The sequence below is a fragment of the Melospiza georgiana genome, chromosome 12 (genome assembly GCF_028018845.1).
Source record: "Melospiza georgiana isolate bMelGeo1 chromosome 12, bMelGeo1.pri, whole genome shotgun sequence".
NCBI lineage: Eukaryota > Metazoa > Chordata > Aves > Passeriformes > Passerellidae > Melospiza > Melospiza georgiana.
Window position 1 is genome coordinate 11,643,164 of NC_080441.1, and position 19,310 is coordinate 11,662,473.

A 19,310-nucleotide genomic window follows, 5' to 3' on the forward strand; every position below is an offset into this window, starting at 1 on the left:
GGCACATTAATATTAGCTCCTTATAAATCAGGTAAGAAGATGGATGCTCCTGTCTGAAACAATCTGATGTTGAATACCTTGCACACAGCAGTTCCTGGGAGAACAGTGGTACTGGGATTTCTGGAATCCTAAGCAGTTCAGTCTGACTTTTGCCTGTTACCTGTCAGTCAAGAGCAGTTTACTGGCAGAGCTCATTGCAGGCTATAAATCCTTTAATCACTGTTTAAATAGGACCTGTCCTTGTCTTTCAGGTGCAGAGTTCAGGGAGCTGTTGCAGCACAAGGATCCTTTTTCCAGGCTTCCTCACTGCTCCTACCCCAGCCTGGGCAATGTCCTGTAATTCCCATTTCACAGCACTTTAGCAGAAGATGTGAAAACATACACAGAAGTTTTCAGCTCACACCTTTGTTCAGAAAGCTGCTGTAGGACTGCACTCAGCCTCACATCACAAGGTGGCAAAGTAGTTATAATGTACTTTGCAAATGCTTCTGGCTGTAATAAACATGATTGCAGCATAGTTAAATGTATTCTTGTGACCCAGTACATCTCAGACAAGCAGGTTATTGCCTTGTGTTCAGTTCTTGGCAAATACTGTTCTTGGAAAAAGAACATACTGGATGTGCCCACCCTGTGTTATTATATATCCATTGCAGAGGATTCAATTTTTCATGTGGCTGGGGAAAAGAATCAATTTTCCAGCTTAATTTCTCTGGAAGAGTACAAAGACTGAGGAAACAGCTTAAGTAGAAATCCAGTGTGAAGTGCTGTATGGCAGCCTGAGTTGAACCAAGCAAGCAATTTCCCATTGCAGGCACTGCTTATTACTGTCAGCAGCCCTCTGTAACTAATTGGAAATCAGCCTTTTATTGTTTAATACCAACAAATATGTAAGAATAAGTGAGTTTCTACATCTGAAACACCCTTAATGCTACTGGCTTGGTTTGATTTTTACAGCATGGGAACTGGAGAGCTAAAGCAGTGAGAAAAGTCGAAACTCGTAGGAAGTGGTAATTAGCTCTGCCTTTCAATGGCCTTGGGGTTTTAGACTAGGTTTTACACTGAATTTTACCAAATCTGTGAGCCAAGCTTCCATCACTGGTTTAGTATTTACCCAGGCAGGTTTCCTTTCAGATGTTTGTTACTCTCCTAAATCACAGTTTCAGAGCAAGTGAAGGAATGGCTGCATCAGACTTCAACATCCAAAGGTTACATGGACTCTATTGCTCTGCTTTCAAAGGCACTGCAGCTACAGCCAGCAAAGCTTTTATTAGAGCATGAGGGAAACAAAGCCCTTCTAAACTCAGAGCTGAGTTCCAGGGAGATGGAATGCTTTGTCTCAGGAATTATCCTACAGAGGAAATATGCTCCCTCTACCTCAGACTCAGTAGAAAGTGTCTCAGTGCACCAAGAATTTGGCTGAGGGACCAAAGTTCTCCACCTCAGTTTTGGCACCAGCTGTGCTGTTGCTTTGACAGAGGTTCTTCAATACACACTGGCACAAGGTTCTGTTGAACAGTCTGGCTGTTAAGGGGTACCAGTGCTGTGTTGCTGACACCAGGATAGTTGGTTCTGCAAAGAAGTTTTGCTTTAAAAGCATTTCTGCTTCACAGGAGGGAGCTCAGGCCTGGACAGAATTCCATGTGTAAAGTTAGACAAGAAGTACAAAACTGAACTGGCAATTGATATAAATACTGCTGAGTATACTGATAAATAACTGATGTAGCTGATATAAATGGTGATTTCACTGGGAGTGTTTAGTGCACTTACCTTTCTCCAGTTTGTTCCTACAGCAGACAAGACAGGAAAATATTTCTAACACACAATTAGCCTTTGACATTAACACCAGGTACAAATGCTTCAATAAAAACACTGACCAAGCAACACAATTAAGCAGAGAAACATAAAAAGAAATGGTGATTCTTTTTCCTTATTTTATTGGGTAAATGATTTAAAAGGTAATAACAATAGTGTTAAAACTACTACAATATCTTTCCACAGCCATATCTCACAGACCCACAGATAACCTTCTAGCATTTTTTTTTCTTTTTCCTCATTTTTCTCTTTTTAAGCCGTACTTATATTAAAATGCCCATTTCAACAGTTTCTTCACACTAATAGCAATTAAATGTGGAAGGAAGAAGGATCTAGTTATAAAGGAAGGGGGTTCAGGTAATCTGTGATATTACTGTAATCAGTTTGAGTTGCTAAGGAGGGAAGGAAAAGACCGAGGCCTTACAAGCTACTCCAGGTAGCTCTAAGCCTGCTGTGTGTCACCATGGCATTGAAGATAACTCAAGATGCTGGTGAACAATTTAAAGTAAGTTTGTTTTTTTTTTTTGTAACATATAAAACACTAAAATAACTTAGAAACTAGATCCAAATATCTTGAAAAGAATCAACTTTGATATATAAAAACAGTCATAAGTTGTTACAAAAGTTTCAAACAAAAGTTTGTTTTCTCAGTGCGTTTATGTACCAGCGCAATTACTGAGTCCAGAGCAAAGAAAGAGGTTTTTCTTTTTTATTTTTTTTCTTTAACAGTAATAAAAAATGAGGAAAACATATCTTTGTATATAAAGAATCATTGCTGGTCTTAAGAATAAATGTAACCAGAAACCCTTAAATCTGAGAGGCACACTTTGGGTTTCTCTTTTTTTTTTTTTAACTTTTTTTTTTTTTTTTAACATAAAATGAAAGTCACCAGTTTATTTAAATGGAGGAGATACTCAGACTCCCCAAATAAACTTAATTCAATTAACATCACTAGCAAAAATCAGTTAGAAACTGTACAAAAATAAAAAAGTTAACACATTTAATCCTGCAGGGATTTTGTAAGGACTGGAAGGCAGGCTTTAGGAGCAGCATTTGGGCATGGCTGGAGGCTTCTTTGGTTCGATCTAACACACATAAGAGATGTAACCTACTCCAGACAACAGTTTTAAAAACCCGCACAGTTGAGACAAGTAGAGGTCCATATACAAACTCCAGGTGTGCCAGGGCTGTGCCCACCTTGGTTCCAGAGCGGGGCTGAGGTCAGGACCGGAGCGTCCCCCCTGCGGCGGTGGCAGCGGGAAGGACACTTGAAGCATCACCGAGTAACAGCTTCGTGTCAAGTCTATGGTTTGGTTGTCTAACTCAGTTTACAGAACAGAGTTTTTAGGAACATTAGGCAAGAGAATGAAAAAAAAACCAAAAAAACCCAACAATCTCTTCAATGGAATAAGGCAAACTGAGTAGTGCTCATTAAAAAAAAAAAAATAAATCAGCATTTCAACTTAACAAACAGTGAAATAAGCTACTTGGTTGTACCTTAATTTCTATAAAGTACCCCAAATGAAAATCAAATCGGTAGCTAACCCCAACAATGCAGCTAAAAGCTACTAAATGTAACTACGAGGGAATGACATTTGTGAGAGCAGTTGCTGATTAGCTTTAAGCAAACAGACCTGTGCTGTGCCAGTGCATGTCACAGTGAGCTGCACGTTTGGTACAAAGAATCCCACAATTACAGAGAAACAATCTGCAGCAGTTCAGCACAAGGAGGTGCTGAGGAGGTAGGTGCCCTAGAAACACTGTAGGTAGACTGATTATTCCAATCTTAAAAAAAAAAAAAATCATACAATCTGATTGACCACAGACTCTGTAACAGTTTTTAAATTAGTGATACAAAACTCTGGTCCAGAAGGGTCTGGCATAAGCTCGGTTCAAAAGCACACCTTTACAGTTTGTATAACACCCTTAACTATATTTTTAAGCAACAGCTACTAAGAGATAGACAAAAATGCATTGTGCATTATGCTGTATACAAAAAGGAGACAAAACTATCCTTTTCTCCCCCAAGCCATGGTGGGAAGTATTGCTGACCTTGTCCTTAAAATCCTGCAGGATTGTTTATTCATCAGTATATCATTATTACACTGGTAAGAAATTCTGTATAACATCTGCATATATCGAAGATTTCTTAAAAAATCTGATATGATTTTAGATCCGCATGACCAGTCACGTGACCTTCTTGAGGTTGATTAGCACCTTTCAATACATATATATTTTTATATATAATAGATCTTTTTAAAAAACTTCTAACAATGAGCTCATGCAGAAGCACGAGCGAGCTGTAACGAGATGACAGATAAAGATGGGGTTGGATGACTTTTTTCGCAGCAGAATGATTCAGTTTGTGCTCAGGTTCCCTATAAGGGCAAGAAAAAAAACCAACACAACTCTATCAGGTAGCCACTTGTTCACATTTCCACTTGAAGACTAATTCATCTAAAAGTGTTCCCCAAGTAGAAACAAGACAACAGTATCATCCAAAATAGCCTCTGTATAAACCTTTACTCATTTTTGCAGCTTCTGGCTGGCATCTCTTGGCTCCTGAAATTTCAGGCCCTCTGCTTAAAAATTAAGGCATCGCAACTGAAAATAGTAATATTTGGACATAAATGCTGTGGATGAAGGAATACCAAAGACCTTCTACAAGAACCTCCATAGAAATTAAGTGGCAGACCTAAACTCACATAAGGGATGAGCATAATTTATCCTTATCCGACTTTGAAACCCTATTGAAACACTTTTACAGTTAATCCATTTTTTTTTTAAACTGAATTTTATCTATTTGATTTTTATATATCTATGTATTTACAAACATTCATTATTCAAAGTAACTGGAATTTCTGCTTACTGTGGTTTACTCACTCAGATTAGGAAGGTCTTTTCTGTAACAGGCAGCCTGTGCTGCAACAGGCAGCAGTGGGAGTTCTGCAGGCACAAGAGGAAGCAGTGAGCTCCTGCCATCGACTGGCCTTGCAAACAGACCACACATACCTTTTACTAAATCCTATTTTTACAGCAGGAAAAAGTTCCAATCGATTTTCTTTCTTCTACCGTGTGGAGGGGGATCAGAATTATTACACAGTACTTACAGCTCTCAAGCACTATTCCTGCAATAGATGAAAACATGTAACATTATGGCATACTTGTCCTGGCTCTATCAAAAGAGTTTTTTCTTTTATTAAACAAAAGTTAACTTGATCCAACTATTCAAGACTTGATAAAATTCAGTAAGTTCAAAAGCAGATGAAGAACAAAACAGGGATTTCTCTTTTCCAAAATAAGTTTGCTAATAATAATAAAAAAAAGTAAATCTCACTTTAAAGAGAAAAAAAAGTGTCCAAAACCCTGATGCCAGAGCACCCTCAACAGGGTTTGCTAAAATGTCTGGAGTATATGTTTTCTATGAATTTTATATATAAGTATATAATTATGTTATAGTCAAAGGCACTAAAATCTAAATCCATTTCCTTCCTAATACGACATCTGCTACTCACCAATCTGTTTTTAGGACACAAATGTCACTCCTAATTTGAGTCATCACAAAGGCATCGTCTCATTACGAATGCATTCTCGTGACTACTCCTGACAGGCCTGGGCTGCCTATGATTCCCAGCACAGGATGGGACACAAAAGGGTCCTGGGTTGGATTGTGCCCAAATCATTTAGGCCACTTGATTCTGAAAATGCTGCCATGTTAACATCACCTCTCGCTGTACATGAGTTGCTTCTCTTCATCCCAAAAAAGCATTTTGCATGTCAGCCTTGGTGCTCCGGCTGTTTGTGCTGGATCTGGAGATCCTGTACAGAGCTACATGGAATCTTTACTGTGAAGGTGAGATATTGTACACACAACGTCATTAAGAATGTTATGAAAATGCAATTCATTGTCTACTTCAATACCTGAATCTGATATGTTTCATTCCCTATCACACCCTTTAATGCAAAAGCCATGAATGCCTTCTTGCTAAGCAAAGCATCCCTAACTGCAATCCTTAAACTCTTCCTTCCATCCACAGTTACAGAAAGCCTTGATTGATATAATTCAATGTTAATGAAGTAGAAATTTAAATTTTCATAAAAAACCCAAGGGTATATGCTGCAAAAAAATCTGCAGTGAATCAATAAGAAAAAGGTATGGGATCTTTGTAGTAATGCAGTTTTCCCTCCCGTTGCCATGATGAGCTGAACCAACCAAGGAGCCTCAACATGGCAACGGAAACTATCATCATAAAATGGTACAGTAATAGAGATAGCTAGACCAAGAAGGGGCAGGGTCTCCTGGGAAGAGGTCTGCAGAGAGGTCCAGTGACTGGTCATGCGGCTCAGTGTCAGGAATAATGGTTGTATGGTGGAAGGGGGTGCCCAATACCATTCTGGAAGTGATGATGCTGACGATGGGCAAGGTACTCTGTGTAGCTCATCGTCATCTTCTCACTGCGGTACCTGGCAAAGAGCAGAGAGCCACTTCAGGAACTGTTACCAGGAAGCTGCAAGTAGCACCAGAAATGCTGCACTGCTGCTTTGTTTAGGGGTAAGAGCTCTGTACTTCTGATGCTGGGATTAAGACTGACTTCAGCTGCAAAAGGGAACTGCCCCAAATGCCAGGGTCATTTCCTGAATCATGTGACAAATCACAATGTAACTGCTTGTGAAAAAATACTTTAAGCAAACAGAATTGTTAAAAATTGGTTGGCTACTATGCTGGTTGAGCTAGAGGGAATAGAGAATGTCCTGTAGCTTCAGCCAACCCTCTACAAAAATATAGTAGGAAAAACCATAAACAAGCACTATAGATTTTTGGGCTGTTTTTAAACAATCAGTATCGACTGTCTGCCAAATTCTGCTTTTAAAATTATCCCAGCTCCATTAAATATAGTTACATTCTTTTTAGACTAGAACCACAGAATATCTCCTGTTGGAAGGGACCCATCACGAACAGCGAGTCCAACTCCCTGCTCCTCACGCAACTACCTAAAACTAAACCATATGGTGAAAAGCATTGTTCAGACACCCCTGGCCTCAACAGGCTGGATGCCATGACCCTGGACAGCTTGTTCCAGTGCCTGACCACCTTCTCAGTAAAGAATATTTTCCTAATGTCCAGCCTGAACTTCCCCTGAGGCAGCTTCATTCCTTCCCTCACATTCTGTTGCTGGTCACCTGGAAGAGGAGATAAGCAGCTCTGTTCCACTGCCCCCCCAGGAACCTGTAGACCCCAGTGAGATCTTTCTCAGCCCTCTCCAAACTGACCAAAACATATTCAGCTGCTCCACCCGAGTCTTGCCCTTGAGGCCTTTCACCATTTCTGGTCACTTTCCTCTCATCACACCCTAGAGTTGATGTCCTCACAGAGAGGCACCAAACTAATTTTACCAGGCACTGAAGTGAGACCAGCAGGCCTGTAATAACAAGGGTCTCCCTTCTCCCAAATGGAACAACACCTGCCAGCTTCCACTCCACTGAGACCTCTCCTGCCTCCCAAGTCAGTTGAGAAATAATGAAGAATGGTCCCACAAGAACATTGCCCAACTCCTGGTAACTAAAAGCAGAATCCAGGTCCTGACAACAAATATTCTGAATACAGTGTTGTCTGTATATATATATTCTGCATCAGTATTGTCTGCCAGTGAGGAACACAAGGCACCAGTGGCTGCTGGGCCTTGCAGAGAAAGCAGCAGCTCCTCTGGAATCTATGGATGGTACATGGCACCAGTGAATGGAACTCCCCCCATGGGACACAAGGAGGGGCTCTGCAGGTGACAGTGACAGAATCAGGGCCACTGCACAGCCCCTGCACAGCTCTGCATCCCCACCTGCTGAGCTCTGCATCCCACACCCCTCTGACTGCTCTGAGTGCCTCTGTGCCACTGTTTGGCTCTCTTTCAAACCATGGCCAGAACTGCTGGGTGTGAACCTGAAGGGACTCAGGATCAGCCTAAAGCTTTCTTCACACACAAGATGTTTACTTCAGAAGACTTGAAGAAGAAGTTAAAGACCCTTATTCACTCCTCCAGTAGATATTTTCATGTATGACAATAAATTATTAAAATGAGGTTCTACAAAGGTTGTCTAATGCTGGAAAACAATTAGTATTTTAATAATGCTGTCTCTAATCTGTCAGCAGTATCTGAGATTTTAAACAAGTAAAACAGTCAAAAAACCCCTTTTTCTGAGATGTTGAAAGAAATTATGGTTTGCTCACTTCACTTATCAAGCAATTGATTGTGGTAGCAGTTTCATTGTTGTGAACTTAATTATACTAAACATAAGGCTTTTTGTGGAGGAGTGGGGTGAACTTTTTTTTTTGGTTTGGTTTTGCGTTCCATGCCATTGCTCCAAGCAAAATCATGCAGCAGGAAGAAAACGTGTGCTATACAGAATTTTTGTTTAATGAAAAAATATGCTCCTTATTTGCTGAGGTGCACAGAAATGATCCATTGCATTATTACTCTTGCCCTCAGCTACCTCCAGATACACTTTTTGAAAATAAGATAACAAGGTGTACAGCTGGAATGAATTAAAGGGAGACTGGAAATTTAGCTGGCTTCTGTAAATCCTTCCTCCCTACTTTAACCTTCAGAATAAAATGTTTCCCTTACTTAGAGCTACTCCACAGTAGTTAGGTTCCTATAAGAATCCAGAATTCCAAACACTCATTGAGACCCAAAATTTTTATCTCCTTGAAGAAGACAAATGGTCAAAATTTCCTTATAACCTAAGATTTAAAAAAATCCTATTTCTCCATGCATGACTAAATAACGAGTTCAGCAGTCATTTTACACTGCAGGCTTATACAAATAAATAGATTTAAACCATTCCTACAGACATTCATAAAGACTCCTCTACCCTCCACAACCTAAGGACAATATTATGGGCAGAGTTTTTGCTGCTAATTCTGAAATACCTTGGCTGCCACACACTAAGGGGCCCTCAAGAACCTCAAGAAAAACCAAACTAAACTGTTCTGAAATAAAATATTAAAGTCTTGTCCCCACTCCTGGGAATACCCTGACACAGTTTCACTAGAACACTGGCTGTGGAAGCAGTGCACTGCTTGCATGTCTCACACCTCAGGATTAGGGAAACCTGCACTCCACAGGGCACAACCCTGAGGTTTCTCTGAGGATGCAGAGCTCTGAGGGGCCTCCATGGCAATGCAGCAGCAGCCCCACCATGCACCATCTGCCCAAATAAATCCAACAAGAACAAGTAATCCCTGTTAACCACAGCCCTGAACACCCCAGAAATCCCTCTGTGAGAAGGCAGAGCTAAACCAGCTGTGAACATGCAGAGTTATCAGCCCAGATCTGCAGGAACTGACACACCATGGTACTGAACAGGCAGCCCTCACTCCTGCTTAGGGATTCACTCATCCCTGGGCAGAGCCTCTCCTAAGCCTGCACTGCTCTTGGGGAACAAAGGAACCAGGAATGTCACATCCAGGAGAGTTCACCATGACATCTGCAGGAGCACTTACCAGGAAGGAGCATTACAAGAACAGGGCTGTGTGTGGTATCCCAGTGCATACCTGGTTAGCTTTATTGTTTTCCTGAATTCATTAGTAATTGGAGCTTTGTAGCCTCCTTTCCTCAACAAGGAATCTATGGTTTGAATGTGGTCCCATCCTGTTGAATTTCACAGTAGCACAAATTAGTGAGAAATGAAGCAATAGGAAGAGATATTGCAAAAGCACAGTACAGTGTGTGGTGCTGTTGAGGGTGCAAGGGCTCTGCTGGCATTTGGGATAAACCAAAACATTCTTCCCTACTTGAGTACAGCTGAAGGAAATACCACATTTAGGATTTCTTTACACACACAGCTCACTCTACAAACAACATATATTTCTCATCTCATAGCTGAAATACATTAAAAGTGAACCTACTCTACCAAATGTCCTAAAATGGGACAAAACAAAACAAAACTTTTCCAAAACATTCTGGTATGATCATGTATCACAGCCACTTTTGACATTATAAATGGTTATAACAATATGGAAAACTAAATTTGTGTATAACACTTAAAATAATAATTAGTTGAACATGTGAAGAGAACTTGAAATCAGACTTCTTCATAAACATCACCTCACTTTACAGAGATATGGCTGACTTTAGAACAACTATATATTATAGGTGTCTAGATAATGCAAGAAGCAATGGATTTAAAATATAGATTCATTACTGTTCTCAATAAAATCCTCATGCTATCCCAAACTTATTTATTTAAAAGACTCTCATATTATAAATAGCTGTTAGACATATTATTTCCTAAAGACACAATAATTAGTCACACTGTTACATTAAAAAACCTACAAAAAACACAATAGAATTGAGCACATACAAAATTCAAATAAGTAGTTCTGGAGATTTTAAAGAATCAGATTGCAATTCATGGTCTACTAAAACTATTCATAAATTTAGACACATTTCCTCCACAATTCCTGAATTTAAAAAAAAGCTTAGAATACTCCTAGACTTTTATGAGACTATCTGGAAACAGAATTATCAATTAAAAAGAATTCTCAGTAAAGGTATCAGCTGAACTCTTTGTAGACAAACTTATATATAAAAAGGTTAAATAAAAGCAGCAGTAATGCAAACTATAAATGACTGAGATACACTCTCAACCTTGGAAATAAAAATAATGAGTGTTCAGAGTCAGAAAAAGACTGTTCAACAAAATCTACTCTAGTTTTTTAAATTCACAAACTTAAGTCTGTGTCTCTCTTAAAAGGACTTTTAACAACATTCTTTTGTACTTCCATATTGAAAATAATTTCCTTCCATTCAACAAAAACCCTGGGAAGTCAGTGTTTGTAACAGGAATTGAGTACTAGCAGAAAGCACCTAACTGAAAACCAACTTGATCATCAGGATTCAGGAAAAAATAATGATTAAGATAATTGCCCAGCCATCCCAATGCTAACCAGAGCTTCTGCATCTCCCTCATATCCCAGCCTAGCAGCCACACAGAAATTGGCAGCTTTTAACAGCTGTTAGCCTGGCTGACTGCACTGTACCATTCCTCCACATTTTATTTCCCTATAGCTCCATGCTTTTATGACTGGCTCAAAAATCAGCTACAGTTTACTGAAGCCAGCTAGGAGACTGACACAGGCATGTAATTGGCATTTTATATAAGAGTCTTCTTACAATTAAACACTGCTCCATCATGTGACATCAGTGCAAGGTCAAACACTGCATTTTAGATTTACAGGAATGTTAAACTCTTCACCAGATCATAGGAAATAAAGTGCAACAATGACCTTGCTCCTTGGCAACCTCGGGCAGGTAGGTGGCCGTGCGCTTGGATCCTTTCTCGTTGATGAACTCTATTCTAATGCCATGCACACCCACCTGCAAGAGATTGGCACCCATCAGTACATCACACAGAGACAGCATGGCAACTGGCATGGTGAAACCCAGAACAGTGGTTAACAGCATTTCACAGAGTTTCAAGGAGGAGGCCCTGCAGCAGGTGGCATGTTTTGGAGAGGTGTTCACTTACTGCCATGAAAGCTCAGCAGCAGCACAGGTACACAGGATGTTCCTCTGCTCCTCACCACAGAGCTTCATTCCTGGGCTGGAGGAAATCCAGCTGAGGAGCTAAAGTTGTTCTGTCTCCTCTGACACTGTCACCATTGTTGTTGCTGATAAAATCACCTGGTCACCAGCTATAATCTGCAGGCAAAACAGCTGCCGAATCTAATGAGGCTTCAATTAAGAGCATTAATTTTGTTGAAAGCAGCAACTGAACAATCAAAGATTTGTCACACTATGGACTCGAGCCTGGAGCCTTCAAAATTTTACCTCATATATGAGGAGGAAATGGAAATATTATAAAGTACCCAGCCTCAAACTCCTGTTTCTGAGCTACTAAGAACTGCAAGGTGACAAAATGACAGCACAGAAACCAGTATTACTAATACCAAGGAGCTGGATGCAGATAAAAATCAAAATGCCAAAAATATTGGGAGAAAAAGAACCAAGAGGCTGGGCACATTTCCAGGGCATTGCTTAAGGCCCCTGTTTTCAGGTTACAGTAATTCTGTGGAGAGTACCTGCACTGGGATCAGGCCATAAAAGATATTCCATTGCCAGAAGGTTTTCAGCTGCTTTTGAATTCTGTGCACAAACACAAAGCATTATTAGATGGACATTTTTATGCCCACATAACCAAGATGTTATTTCCATTTGAATCTCAACACTGCATGTGAAAATGAGTCAATGTTTTAAAAGGATATCACGTTGTTTGGTGTGGCACATCCTTGAGGACACAAATTTAATTGAAAAATGCTGTAAAATTTTCTCCAGTAACAATTTACTTTATCATAACTGCAGGGAAGTCAAAAACCAAACAAGGAATATTTACAAAGCTCTACCACTTCTTCAATTAACATAGTTTCTTATATTAAGACTTTAATTTTTAAACTTTTCACTCTTTATATATGATATGAGCAGGGGAAATGGGAGGAAGAGTCCCTTGTAGCTGGCCATGGCCATAACCATTCTTCCCTACGAATCTAACGTTGTTCATAAATAGGAAAAATGTAACTTTGTGACTAACAAATTTAATTCACTGCAACTTTTAACATATTATTTCATTACCAAACATTCCTAAACCCCAAATTTCATTACATTGATATATATAATCACCAGAGAGATTAAATCTGTATGCTCAGAAGATACAATTATAAGCCCAAAGGCCTGAAAGTAAAATGAAATTGTTAGAAGCTGAAAACAGCCTACAGAGTTCATGCCCAAACCAGTAAGTTTCTGCAGCTGGTGATTGTGTAACTGTGTAAGATTAAATATTTCCAGGGTTTGCACACCTTTAAATCCTGCAGAATATAAGATTCTAAATGCTACACAATGCTTTGCATAATAACCAGGAGCACTTAGTGATGCATTGAAGTATAATGCAACATTCAAGTTGCATCAATGCTCTGGATGGTTCCCATTAACCAATTTAATGGACTTTTAGGCCCATGTCTGTAGAAAAAGGGATGTACAGCAGGGGAGAATTTCATAGCATCCTGTGGAGCATGAATTCCAACTGTGTAGCTGGGCAGGACAAACAGCTTTTCATTGTTACATTCCAGCTAGCAGGCTTGAGTTAAATAAATGGAAGCCACACACAAGCAAAGTAAAAATGATCCACACTAAGACTGGCATGGGCACAGTGTGGAATTTATTTTCCTCAAGAGATTGGTGTTCAACTGATGCAAACTTTAGTGAGATTTCCCAAAATAGCCCTCTCCAAGATAGGAGGTAGGGGCTGGGTCTGTGGATGGCATTAGCTGCCCTGCTACCAGGACCAGCAAACACCTTCCTACACAGCCTCAGGTCTGCTGCTCAGACTAAAAATACTGATGCACTGCAGGCAGCATTCTGCAGAACAACAGCAGCTGTCTGTGAAGTTTAGAAAAACAAACCAATCTTGTGCAGACAGAGCTGGAGTTCTGCCTCACCTATTACCATTCATTAGGGAAACAAATGCCTACAGGTACCTCTGGAGCTGAAAAGGGACCACACAATTGCTGCTTCAGCCTCCCACGTGGATAAGAACCTATTTAAATTGTTGCTATTGGGAGAGGAAAGCAAGATAAGGAGAGAGACAGGCAAAAAACAATCCCTGACAATATAAATATTTCTATGGAGTTTTAGAGCATGAAATACTGTGTTCTATCTGATCAGTTGTGTAAGTGGCCAGAGGCCATCTAAAATTAGGTTCTGTGATAATATCAATTAAATTAATAGATATTTCATTACATCTAAGGATTGCATTAAACTACATTATTTTACTTCTGAAATTACCTTTACAAAACTTAAGACTTTGTTGTGTATTTAAACACATTCATATTCATTTATACACATTATTCCCATACACCTTGGGATGAGAGAAAACATGTACATGTCACATTTATTGTTTTGCCAAGTGCCTATGGCACTAGCCAGATTACTGCCCACAATACCTCTCTCTTTATATATCTAAGAAAAAAATGGTTCCAAAGCCCCCTCTGACAGCAAAGCTGAAGCACCTCTCCTGATGGACTGTTCTGCCCCAAGGCTCCAAAAACAGTTCATTAATTTGTTCCTTTTGGACTGACTCTCCAACCACACTGAGAGGAAGAAATAACATTATTCTCATTAGACTGTCCATGGGGAATTTGGATAAGCACCTCAACATCAGGCCTTGTTGACATTTCAGTTTCTGTGGACTCCTCTGTGGAGTAAATTATCATCCAAATAATGGTTCTGCTTGGTTGTATCTACTGCACTGAAATCTGTAAGCTATTTGCATGCAATCACCACTAATTAGTTTAAGATTAATTAATTGTAAACCAGTTGTTCAGAAATACATTAAAGCAGGTAACAAAGAGTCTGTTACAGAGAGCCCACATGGAATGGTCCAGACCTGGAGCAGTGCAACACCCCCCTGGTGACAGGAACAAGCATCTGCCTGTTCCTTTTGTCCACTCACTTTCTGTGTTCTGCACCCCAGACCTGCTGCACAGCCCATGCCCATGGCACTGTGACACCCTGCTCTGGGTTAGGGATAGCCTTTCTTTTGCCAGCTCAATCTCTGCACCAAACTAGAAAAAAGGTTTTTTCCTTTTTTTTTTTTTCCAACAAAAAAAGCTGACCTAGAACTTGTACAGTATTCCTTGTGATACCACAGAACAGTAACTTTTCCCTTTATTTACCTGACTAATACTATGGAAATAACTGTACACAAATGTTTTGGAAATGGAAACCTTCAGATTAAGTGACTATTGCTACTTTCTTGAAGCTGATCCCACTTGGCATTAGCTCAATTCCACAGCTTTTTAGCCCCACATTTGCAGTAAATATGCTGGCTTCTTTCTGAGCACCTTTAGTAGCATCTAAATACTACATTCTGATTTAACAACAGGGGAAAAAGACTCCTCAGGAGGTTTGTTCTCTATTTCATGTCAAGCATAATCATTCATTTACATACATGGAATCACTCCATATTGTCCAAAGAGAATAACATATTGAGATCCAGACTTTCTTCTCAGTTCTACAGAACAGAAGCTGAGAGCCACTGGTGTTGCTGCACTTGCAGGCAGGAAAGAGCTTCCACAACTCCTGAATATACCCACTTTGTCAACAATGAAAAACTGCCTTTCAGGCAACATTATTGGCTACAGCTATTTAAGCTAATATTTAAACCAGTGCACACAGGTTAAAGGCCTTTTGTATCAAGACAGCATGTACAATTCTGCAGATTTTAATTGACTGAAGAACAGCAACATTGGGGCCAAGAGCTCTCTCAAGGTATTTTAAGAAAGAGCTACTGCTCAAGTCTAGCAAAAAAGTTCTTTGTTATAATTACATACAATTGCAATGCTTTAGGATCTCCTAATAAAAAATGAGGAGAGGATCAGAATCAGCAGTTCTGAATTAGTTTATGTAGGGAAGGAATGACTGCTGTCAATAGCACATGTTTAAAAATAAATGGTCTTTATGACTTATCTTGTAACTAGTCCTTTGTTGTCTGATCTTTAATAAAAGAGCAGTAGTATCACCAAAAACCCTCACATGTTTGAGTTTTTCCTGCTGTCCATTTCTCTGAGGTGGAAAGGCTGTGCAACTGTGCAGCTCCATCCCAGCAGCAACTGGGCCACACTGGTCTGTCATGGGCTCTGAGAAGCAGAACTGGAGATGCAGCTCTTACACTCCCAGTGTTCCTTGCCAAGCCCTACATCTGCTCAGCACTGCAACTCAGACAAAGTCACAGGTATGTAAGAATGCTAAGTTGTATTTCAGGAAGCATCCTTGTGAACATGGTATTGAAGTGGTCCTTTAAAGATGTGTCCTCTAATTACTTTTATAAAAGATGAAAATGCAGTCATATGAGAAGTCATGAGGGAACTAACAGCAGTGAATTCACACAGATCTCTGTGTGAATCTCTGTTTACTTGATGGAAGTTTCTGCCACTAAAGGGTTTCACAATGCTTTTTACAGCTGAAATATTCATTTATTTTGTTTGGGAAGGTAATTTTTTAATGTGAGAAAACATCCATCACTCTGCTTCAGCACAGAGAAGACACTCCCCTGAGCTGTCTCAGACAGCTTCACTCCTGACTTCAGATGACATTGTCTCCCAGTCTCTCCAAGCACTGACTTGTTTGAATTGGTAATTTTGAAATACTGTGACCTGTGTCAGCAAATTGCTGACCTGGCTCCCACAAGATCATCAGTAGCACACCTACAAAAGCAGGGACTCCTACCTAGGCTGATGTTTTTCAGGATGATCCCAGCATGACAGATGCAGACTCTTTACATCACACTCTAGACATCCTGAAATGTCCTTTTGCCATTAATATTGCATAACTGCAGCTCTCTTAAAAGACACATGGGTGACATAAGCTATCCCACTGGCAGGCACACAGTGATGAATCACTCTTTTAAGGACTAACAACCACAAATTTTATAATCTCATATTTATATGTCACTCTCCTCCTCTGGATCCTTTTGTATGGAAACCAAGTTTGTGACCATTTCTTATAATTGTAGGAATTTATGAAGGGTTTTAACAACTCATCACTAGAAAACCTTAAATGAAATAGGAGAGAGCAACTAAGCAACACAAGGCCTTGTATATTTTTGACCCCTACATTATTCCCTTGTAAGTCAGGGGTTTCCAATAAGAACAACTGTAAGAATCCATAAAATCAATCAGAAATCAGAAACACTAGAGTTCAGCACTATGCCTACTTACACTGTTGTTAAAGTCCCACAAGTTCTGCAGAAAAATATAGAAAGTGCATAGAAAGTAAAAGCCTCCCTTTTTTGCTATTAGTTATGAATCAGCAGTTGCCCAAGGAACAAAGCTAAAACCAGTTTTTCCAAGGGAAAGTGGATTTCTGAACTTGGGTTTTGCTTTCAGCTTTTCTTTAAGGAAAAGCTATTGAATGTACATTTTTCATCTCTAAATACAACAGAAAGTCTCTTTTTCTCCTAAGAAGTTCTAAATATTTAGTCAGGCTAAGTTATCATTAAAGGCAAATACTGTAGCTTTTGTGGTGTCTCTGGCATTATAATGTCTGCAATTCTATGACAATTTCAAAATTTTTCATATGTCCACTCAAAAACAGATTCAAAGAGAAATGAGGAACGCAACATGATGACCGAGATGAGGAGTTCATCTTAAGTCAAGTACCTTGTTTTCTGCAAGCATCTAATGCTAAATAATTTGGGTAAAGAACATTACAGACTAACACTTCCATCAGCATACACTGTCATACACACGTCAGCATGTGCTTTTCAATCTCTTTAAGGCTGCTGTTCCAAGAGGATGCATGCAGGTTTCTTGGAACCTGGCAATTAGAGCAGATTCAGCTCCACGCGTAAGCAGCGTGTGAGCAGTGATTTCTGAGGCCCCACTGTAAAAAGGCCTTGGGAGGGCTGTGCAGGACACTCACTCTGCAAGTAAACCACATTTGGGGGAAGATGAATGTATCTACAAGCTAAATGAAGCAGCTTGTTCTGGGACTGCAATTTTGTGCATTTTGTTTCTGGAAGTACACATCAGACTGTTAACTTCCATACTGGAACAGCCCTTTCCAGAGTCAAGGGAGTGATCTACCAGGTAGATGCTGCAAATGAGACCTCAGGACAGCCTTGCTCAGACAACACCTTCCTTGATGGAGTCTTAGACATCAAGACACCCATGCAGACCACTCTGAGTGTCTCTGTGGGCAAAACCACAACTTTATTCCATTTGCATGGCTCAGACTCTTGAGGTGACAACAGTTTTATCAAAGTGTCTTTTGAATCTATGCACATACCCATGTGTACAGAGTACAAACAGTGACAGCTACACTAATATATGCAGATCATTTGAACAGTGTTACTTCAGCTACAGATGTTCATTTTCATGAAAGATATCTGACATTCTTACCTCCCAATCCATGTAGTCACACACATCTTCAAAGTTAGTGAGTAGAGACACTGAGCAGAAAAGCCGTGGCAGCTCATCCCTCGTCATTGGGGGGAAACGACTATCTTTAAGGGCACTGTTGAAGACAAAACAGAATTTCAAAGGATTTTTTTTTTTTAATTTCAAGGATCTAATCTGAAGAGTATAAAGGAGAAAAAAAAATCCTGATGAAATGATGACCAGTTTGATTACCCAGTCACCAGTGTAACATACACTCTGATCAACATTTCCAGCTTTTTCCTTAGACATTTGTTTTGGTTCTTGGCTGGCCAATCAGATGATGTTCTGAGGGTCATTCCTTCCTGAACTGGCTTTGCTACTGTGACAATCTTATTATTACAGCAGCAGAAAGCTTTTAAAAAAAGTTACAAAAGCAATACCTCCTCCACTTGCAACTTGTAAATCCCTTTCAAAAAGGATTAAACTTCTCAACACAAAGTGAAGGGGGGAAGTTCTATAGCCTGCAGTGATCAAACACTTAATACAGTAATGAAATTGTAGAACTTAATTATTCAGTGAAAAAAAAAATCCAAACAAGCAGAATATTCCCTAAAAAAGACTAACATTCATGCTTACTAGCAAAGGAGAATATAAAAAGGTGAAAACATCCAAGGGCTCTACAGACCTGTAAACCTACAGGACTTGGAAGTTCTGCAAAGCAGATGTGATTAGTAACAGGGAAGCTTGCAAACAGCTAATCCATGGATGACATACCATTCTACAGACAGACAGACCTACTGGGGAAAAACCCACACTGAGGGAGCTACCTGTGCACAGGCCAGCACGCCTGCAAACACACAGCAAGCAACACATGAGTAAGAACATTTGTAAAACCTACCTGCATAAGTTTGGTTAAGAACCAGTTAAATTGGCAAAGGGAAGGTTAATGTGAGGATGGCATCTCAATCTTTTATTCTCTTAAGCTTTGAAATATGATGTGAATACAAACATGACCATCTCCAGCAAAAACAGGGATCCTGCTAACTGAGCTTTTGGAGGAGTAAAGAGAATTTAAGAGACTTACTGAAATACTACCGAGCTCTTCACCTGTCCCATTGTTTCATCTAACAATCAGATTGTTCTTAATTGTTTTACTTGGCCCAGAGCCAGTGGGTGCCCCTTAGCTGATATAATCACAGCCATGGCCAAGGTGTTAGAATAATGGCTGCAGCCTTTGCACCAGAATTCACCAGAATTTTTATAAAGAGCAAAAGAACTTCATAACAGCAAACCACGTAAGAACACGTGAGAAAAAAACCACAACATGTAAAGTTCAACTAAAGGAAATCATCATATGTATAACTAGAAATAGTTTCCCATCAAGAACTAATACCATAAACTGAAGAGTTAAAATAGAACCTTTGTTTTTCTGGGGTGGGGGGAAAGCAAATTTTTTGTTGCAGATATTACAAAACACAACATAGTATTGAAATTCAGACTCCATTTCTACACAGACCTGTGAAGAACTGGGGACACTAAAGAGATTTAAAGCATAAGGCCTATGATATTT

At 39.7% G+C, this 19,310-nt stretch overlaps 1 protein-coding gene across 2 annotated transcripts in view; it reads right to left on the reverse strand.

Annotated features, from left to right (window-relative positions):
- Positions 1 to 1,911: 1,911 nt before the first annotated feature.
- The window catches only part of AMMECR1 (AMMECR nuclear protein 1), a 97,236-nt gene continuing 79,837 nt past the window's right edge, over positions 1,912 to 19,310 (reverse strand). For both annotated transcript variants that reach the window (XM_058032748.1, XM_058032749.1), the window contains 4 exons: positions 17,762 to 17,876; positions 11,096 to 11,186; positions 9,362 to 9,458; positions 1,912 to 6,276 (listed from right to left, as the gene is read on the reverse strand). In XM_058032748.1, coding sequence (XP_057888731.1) covers positions 6,162 to 6,276; positions 9,362 to 9,458; positions 11,096 to 11,186; positions 17,762 to 17,876 — 418 coding nt within the window. In that variant the 3' untranslated portion in view covers positions 1,912 to 6,161. The remainder of the gene's footprint in view (positions 6,277 to 9,361; positions 9,459 to 11,095; positions 11,187 to 17,761; positions 17,877 to 19,310) is intronic.